Genomic DNA, 7,619 nt, shown 5'->3' on the forward strand with positions numbered 1-7,619 from the left:
CTCTTTGGCAAACAAGGGCTACAGTGGTGGGATTCAAACAATTTAACAACCGGTTTTCTGCCCTAATGATTTATTCTCACAACCAGTTCACCAAACGGCTCAGAAACTTAACAGCTGGTTCTCCCAAAGTGGTGGGAGGCTACCGGTGGCAGTAGGCCGTCTCGCAAGTACCCTGGGCCTAAGCCCTGGAGCGCTTTAAAGGTCATAATTAACACCTTGAATCGCACCCGGATTCAACCAGCAACCAATGCAGACTGCCTCAAAGGGGTGTAACATGGGAGCACCTAGATACCCCCATGACAACCCGCACGACCGCATTCTGGATCAGCTGGAGCCTCCGAGTGCTTTTCAAGGGCAGCCCCATGGAGAGAGCATTGCAGTAGTCCAGGGGAGAAAGGATGAGTGCATGAGTGACTGTGCACAGGGCATCCTGATCCAGAAAGGGCCGCAACTGACGTATCAGGCAAACCTGGTAAAAGGCCCCCCCTGGTCACGGCCGTCAGGTGTTCTTCTAAACTCAGCCGCGTATCCAGGAGGACTCCCAGATTGCGGGCCCTCCCTGAGGGGGCTAAAGTTTCTCCCCCTATCATCAAAGATGGTACGTGATGCACAAATCCACAGCCACTCAGTCTTGGAGGGGTTGAGCTTGAGCCTGTTCGTCCCCACAGATCCGCACAGCCTCCAGGCACCGGGACATCACGTCGAGGGCATCCTTTGGGTGGTTTGGGGTAGAGATGAAAAGTTGGGTATCATCAGCGTATTGATGATACTGTACCCCAAAATTACGGATGATCTCGCCCAGCGGTTTCATATATATGTTGAACAGGAGGGGTGAGAGAACCGACCCCTGGGGCACCCCACAAGTGAGGCGCCTCGGGGTCGATCTCTGCCCTCCAGTCAACACGAACTGCGATCGATCTGAGAGGTAGGAGGAAAACCATCACAAAACGGTGCCCCGCACTCCCAATCCCCCGAGTCGCCGCAATAGGATATCATGATGGATGGTATCGAAAGTATTGGTATTGGTATTGGTATTTTATTATTTGTATGCCGCCCTTCTCCGGGAGGACTCAGGGCGGCAAACAATTCAAAGGGGGAAAAAAAGGGGGAACATAAAAAACAAAATACAAATAATAAAAGTAAACAACAGTCGCACAACCATACATGTCGAGAGGGGAGGGAACTCATCACCCCCAGGCCTGCCGGCAAAGCCAGGTTTTGACGGCTTTTCGGAAGGCCCGGAGAGAGGTGAGGGTCCGAATCCCTGCGGGGAGTTCATTCCAGAGGGCCGGAGCTGCCACAGAGAAGTCCCTCCCCCGGGTAGTAGCCAGGTGGCATTGGCTGGTAGATGGCACCCGGAGGAGGCCAACCCTGTGAGATCTAATGGGTCTGTGGGAGGTAATTGGCAGCAGGCGGTCTCTCAAGTACCCAGATCCAATACCATGAAGGGCTTTATAAGTTACGACTAACACCTTGAAGCGTATCCGGAGACTGATCGGTAACCAGTTCAGCTCGAGGAGGTGATGTGGGTGTACCGAGGTGCACCCACAATCGCTCGCACGGCTGCGTTCTGGATGAGTTGAAGTCTCCGAATACTCTTCAAGGGCTGCCCCATGTAGAGCGCATTGCAGTAGTCCAGTCCAGAGGTCACGAGGACGTGAGTGACTGTAGTGAGGGCCTCCCGATCCAGGTAGGGACGCAACTGGTGCACCAGGCGAACCTGGGCAAATGCCCCCCTGGTCATAGCCGACAAATGGTGTTCTAAAGTCAGCTGTGGATCCAGGAGGACCCCAAGTTGCGAGCCCTGTTTGAGGGGCGTAGGTTTTCACCCCCCAGCCTGAGTGATGGAATATTGACCAAGTTTTTGGCTTAGACTAGCCAGCTGGCTGTCTGGCTTCCTTTTCCAGCCAGTCTTAAAAATTATCTTTAAACTGTTACACATATAAAGACAAGCTGTCACCTTCATCTCTACGTTCCGTGCACTAGAATAATAAGGGCTTCCTTCTTCTTCAAACCTCTGAATTATTGGCTCTTTCAGAGCTTTTTCTTCCTCTTCAGAAAACTACAAAACATAATTAACAGGAATAGAAACTCTGGCAATTTTCATCATTCAGTGCAAGAGCACTGGTTATGGTTAACAACAGGTACATTAAAGAAAGAAACAGAGTCACTAATCCTGGCTGCGCAAGAACAAGCTATCCGCACAAATGCCATTAAGGCCAAAATCGAAAAATCCTCTGATGATGCCAAATGCAGACTTTGCAAAGAAGCTGATGAAACTGTTGATCACATACTCAGCTGCTGTAAAAAAATCGCGCAGACTGATTATAAATTGCGGCACAATTCAGTAGCACAAATGATCCATTGGAATTTGTGCAAAAATTATAATATTAAAACAGCAACAAACTGGTGGGAACATCAGCCTGAAAAAGTCACCGAAAATCAGATGGTCAAGATCTTGTGGGATTTCCGTATACAAACCGACAAAATACTGGCGCGTAATACACCAGACATCACACTGGTTGAGAAAAACAAGGTCACAATCATAGACATCGCAATACCAGGTGATAGCAGGGTCGCCGAGAAGGAACATGAAAAAATCGCAAGATACCAGGACTTAAAAATCGAAATTCAACGACTATGGCACAAACCAGCAGTGGTAATTCCAGTGGTAATTGGCACACTGGGTGCTATTCCAAAAGCACTGGAATTACATTTAAAACAGTTAAAAATTGACAAAATCACCATCAGTCAAATGCAAAAAGCCGCACTGCTTGGATCTGCACGCATATTACGAAAATACGATACGGCATCCAAGGCCCCTGGGTGGGGCCTGACTAGAAACCAATGCCAAATCCGGCGAAACAACTGGCCGCTGTGATACAATTGTATAATAATTTATCTTTATTTATTTATCAGCACAAATACAACACAAATGTAACAAAGGCAACAGTAAAAATATTGGGTTTCTGTCTGGAACAGAAAAGGGGAAGCTCCTCATTTCTCTTCCTCTCCATCCTTGCGGGCAGCTGGGCTTTGAGCCTGTCCTCCTCCAGGGCCAGCGGGAGAAGCTGGCCTCCCTGATGCAGCCTAGGAATAAGAGGGGCACACAAGAAGCCCCTCAGCCAGTCCCCAGAGCGGCTCTTCTTCAGGGCAGGGGGCAGCAGCGACCCACCCACCCCTGGAGTTCCTCTGGAGAACCATCAACCATCCCCTCTTCCCCAAATCCTTACTTGCAGTGCTGATCAGGAGCAGGGCCCCCCAGAAGCAGAAGGCTGCGGGATGCGCCCCCATTCTCCTGGCATTGGTCCGTCCGGACAGGGGGCCACAGGGGGGGGCAGGTTGAGTGGAAAAATGTTGTATTTGAAAAAGCACTTTCTGATGCAAGAAAAAAATAATATCATTCAGTAGCCCCCAAAGACATTTTTTTGCACGTTTTCCCTGTAGTTTTTTTTTTGTCAGGCAGGCCGGGAAAGTTAGAGAGTTCTTGCGTCTCCGTTTCCCCCTCCCTCCTCCCCCCTCCTCCTCCTTTGCCCGTTTGGATAGTGGGTGGTCCTCGTCTTCAGACCTGCCAGCTGGGCATTCAGCCACAGCAGCCACTGCCCAGGGCTACCAGAGGGAGGGACGCCCCCCCCCCTCCGGCTCAGCTTCCTGCCCCCTCTGCCCATCCTGCCCTCCGTGGACGCCCGGCCTCCCGGTTCCCCACCCACCCACCCACCCCCAAGCGCTGCTGATCTCAGGGCCAGCGGTGGGAAGCGGGAGCCCAGCGCCCTCCGCCCCCACCCCGCCACCGCTGCCCTCAGAAGGGACGACTGAGTCAAAAGCCCCCCCCCCCGCCAGGAAGTGAGGACTCCGGCTCCCCTCCTGCCGCCCCGCCCCGCATACAGGTTAACCCCTGGGTGGCTGCAGAGGAGGAGGAGGCGGCAATCTCGCCCGGGGAGCCCGGGGGCCCTTTTCGGACTCGCCCCTTTTATTCCAGGGCAACCGCGGGTCCCCAGCAGCACTCGAGCCACACCGCAAGCCCAGGGGGAAAGCGGGGTTAGGGAGGAAGCCCCCCGAGGACGAGCCCAGGGGCCCCGCCTGCATCTCCGCCCCACACACACCCCCCCCACCCGATGGGCCAGGCTCTGGCAGGGCAAAGAGCCCGGGTCAGTGTAAAAGCCGGAGTGGATGGGACGGGGGAGCCCTTGGGGAGGGTCTGCCAGCCTTTCCAGAGGGGCTGCTGGGCTTTTCTTATGGCCCCAAAGCGCCCCCCCTCCTCAAGGCAAGCAGCCCCCCCCCGGGCGTCCCAGGGCTCCCTCGCAGGGGACCCTCCTCTGGAAGACGCCCCCCCCGAGCAGCCCCCGAGCCCCCCTCCTGGCTGGGCTGTCAGGAAAGGCCACGGGAGGCAAGGCGGCTGCGGGGGAAGCTGGGAGCCGGATGGGCTGGGGAAGACTCTGGGCAACCCGGGGGGAGAGGGGGAGAGGGGAGGAGCGGCCCCACTTTAGGTCTCCTCCGGATCCCATCTGCCAGCCGATGTCGGCTGGCGACTCCCCGGGGGAAGAGCCTTCTCTGTCGCAGCTCCGGCCCTCTGGAACGACCTCCCCCCCCCCCCGGTGGAGATCCGGACCCTCACGACCCTCCCGGCCTTTAAGCCGTTAAGTCCTGGTTGCTCCAGCAGGCGGGGGGGGAGGGGGGGCTCTCGAAATATCCAGTTTCCCCTCGGAAACTGTGAATGTTGCGTATTTTAAGGTGTTGTCTTGTGTATTTATCCCCTTCCCTTGTTTATTGTAAGCCGCCCGGAGTCCTTCGGGAGTGGGCGGCATTCAAGACCAATAAACAAGACCCATAAACAAACACTCCGGGCCGTGGGCGCCCTTCCCTTCCGCCTTTTCCACGCGTCCCCGGGGAAGCTTCTCTTGCTTTCGTTTCTGCTTCCACCCAGCAGCGCCTGGCCACAAAGTCCACGCCGGTGACAGCGGCAGCTCCCCGGGTTTCTCCACCAGGTGAGGAGAGGAGGAGCCCCCCCCACCCCCAGCCCACCTGGCAGCCCTGGACGGCTCTTAGTCTTCCACCGCAGGGGAGGCGGCAACTTTGGAGACCCGGAGGCCCCCTGAGGCCGCTGGCCAAGGTGCCCGGCAGAGAAGCCGCCTCTCTGCCCATGGGACCCCCTTGGTTTAGGGCCTCCTGCTGGAGCAGGGGGCTGGATCCATAGACGCCCAGCGTCCCTTCCCACTCTGTTGTTCTGTGGATGGGGGAAGCATTGGGGGCAGGTGCCACTGCTGGGAGTTCCTGAAGGGGAAGGGGCTTCCCTGAGTCAGCCTCCACTTGCCAGAAGAGCTGGTTCCCTGGGAGGGCAAAGGGGCTTCCCTGCCCCCTGGCTTTCCTTGGTGGTCGCAGCTCCTGACTGTCGGCTCCCTCTCCCAGGCTGGCCCTTCTGCCTTATGGCCCCACCAGAGCAGGCCGGGGGGTGGGGGGTGGGGGTATCTGCTTGGTGTGGTTCCACCACTCCCTCCTTCCCTTCCAGGTGCGGCCCAGGGCGGCCTTCATCCCTGCTTCCCTGAATGGAAGGGGCCCAGATGGCTGCCGACGCATCCTCCCTCTGGGAGACCCTTGCCGGCAGCTTCCTGACTTGCAACATTTGCCTGGGGCACTATTGCCAGCCCAAAATCTTACCCTGCCTCCACAGCTACTGCCAGGACTGTCTGAAGAAGCTGCAGGGTGGGTCGAAGCGGGAGCTGCGGTGCCCTGAATGCCGCGAGCCGGTGCCTCTCCCGGCCGGCATTGAAGGTTTGAAGACCAACTTCTTCATCAATGGCCTCCTGGACTTGGTGCCTCCGGTCGAGAAGGCCAGGGCCACCTGCAGCCTCTGCCCGCTCATTGGGCAAGATGCCAGCTCTGTCGCCGTGTCTCACTGCATCGATTGTGCCGACCACCTGTGTCAGGCCTGTGCCAGTGGGCACCGTTGCTCCCGGCTTACCCACAAACACCTCGTGGTGGACATGGAGGCTTACCACTCTGGGAAGTACAACGAGGAGATCCGGAAGCGCCAGGCCGCACGCTGCAAAGAGCACAAGGGCGAAAACCTGCAGTATTTCTGCATTCCCTGCGCTGCTGCCCTCTGCCGGGAGTGCCGCCTGGGCCATCACCTGGAGCACCCGTGCCTGTCCCTGTCGGAGGCCGCCAAAGCCCGCCGTCCCGTCATCACGGGCCTCTTGGCTGGGGTGGCGGAGAAGGTCCAGCTCATCGCCCGGGGAAAGGCCAGCCTGGAGGAGGAGATAAAGGAGATGGAGGTGTGGAACACGAACATCCGTAGCGTGGTGGAGCAGACGTGCGCCAAGGCCGTGGAACAGCTGCTCAGCCACAAGGGACAGGTCCTGGCCCAACTCTCCAGCTACCTGGAGGAGCGGAAGGCGGCCTCTCGGTTGCTGCTCTCTGAGCTGGGCTTCCAGGAGCAGGTGGCCTCCAGCACGGTGGCCTTCGCCCAGAAGGTGCTGAGCCTGGGCCAAGAGGAGGAGATCGTCTCCTTGGAGCAGATGATCTCGGAGAGGCTGAGGCAGCTGCAGGGCTTCTCTTGGGAGGCCCTCGCCGTGCAGGTCCCCAAGCTCCGCATCCAGCCGAACCTCCTCTGCGGCTGCAACCTCTTCCACCTGGAGTTCCACGAGAAGCCCACGGCAGCCGCCCCAGAGGGCTACGCCCAAGTGGCCAAGAAGAAGGCAAAGCAGAAGCCGCCCCAGGGAGCAGAAGTGGGGGAGGCCTGCAGGCAGGGACAGGCTCCCAGTGGGGGAAGCTCTGGGCTGCTGGAATCCGGTGGGCCTCCTTCCCCCAACGGACCAGAGGTCCCCCGCCTGACCCCCAAGCCCGTCTTTTTCTGCAGCTTCTGGGTAAAAGTCCCGATGGACAAGAAGCAGCCACAAATCACGGGCTTGTGCCCGTTCGGCTCCGGAGAAATCCTGCTGGCCGACGAGCAGAACAAGAAGTTGAAGCGCTTCTCTGTGCAGGGGAGTTCAAGGGCACGATCCCGGTGCCGGGCGACGTGGCCCCATTCAGCGTAGCTGCCGTGGGCAACAAGGTGGTCTTCACCGCTGCGTCTCAGCTCTACGTCTTAAATGAAACGGGGGGGATTGTGTGGCAAAAGGCTCTCAAGGGGGGGCAGGCCAGCCACGCGGTCACCACCTGTGACGGGAACTGCGTGGTGGTGTCCGTGGCAGGACATCTGGAGGTCTTCAACATGAAAGGGCAGCTCCTGGAGAGGATTGTGCCGGAGGGCTCCCACGACCGATCCCTGGTATTCCTGGGCAGGTGGAAAGAGGGATTCGTGGCATCCGACTGGTACCGGCGTAGTGTGGTGCTGCTCGGCAGGAAGGGGGACCTGGTGACCGAATACCAGGAAGAGCAGTTGAAGGAGTCTCAGCCGGGCAGCGTCTGCGCTGACGCCCCCGGGATCATCTACGTGGTGCTTCGGGAGCTGAACAAGGTCGTGGCCTTTTCGGAGGCCGGGGAGGACCTGGGGTCCTTTCTCACAACAGAGAACAACATCTTCAAGCCACGCATGGTCACCATTGCCGGGGACGGGCATTTTGTGGCCGCTCTCACCAACGGCACCGTCCACGTCTTTAAGATCAAGTACCAGGGCAAGT

At 57.9% G+C, this 7,619-nt stretch overlaps 1 protein-coding gene and 1 long non-coding RNA gene across 2 annotated transcripts in view; one reads left to right on the top strand and one right to left on the bottom strand.

Annotated features, from left to right (window-relative positions):
* Window positions 1–2,886: 2,886 nt before the first annotated feature.
* Window positions 2,887–3,507, bottom strand: LOC148046962 (uncharacterized). The gene is made up of 2 exons (XR_015696295.1): window positions 3,234–3,507; window positions 2,887–3,090 (listed from the first exon to the last, which is right to left on the bottom strand). It is a non-coding gene; the product is annotated as an uncharacterized LOC148046962 (long non-coding RNA).
* Window positions 3,508–4,489: 982 nt separating this feature from the next.
* Window positions 4,490–7,619, top strand: part of TRIM56 (tripartite motif containing 56) — a 4,871-nt gene continuing 1,741 nt past the window's right edge. The window contains 3 exon segments of the mRNA XM_014069904.2: window positions 4,490–4,985; window positions 5,507–6,975; window positions 6,978–7,613. Of these exon segments, the coding sequence (XP_013925379.2) occupies window positions 5,544–6,975; window positions 6,978–7,613 (2,068 nt within the window). The 5' untranslated portion in view covers window positions 4,490–4,985; window positions 5,507–5,543.

The sequence above is a fragment of the Thamnophis sirtalis genome, unplaced genomic scaffold (genome assembly GCF_051295495.1).
Source record: "Thamnophis sirtalis isolate CommonGarterSnake01/CBP01778 unplaced genomic scaffold, rThaSir2_p1.2 scaffold_4, whole genome shotgun sequence".
Taxonomy (NCBI): domain Eukaryota; kingdom Metazoa; phylum Chordata; class Lepidosauria; order Squamata; family Natricidae; genus Thamnophis; species Thamnophis sirtalis.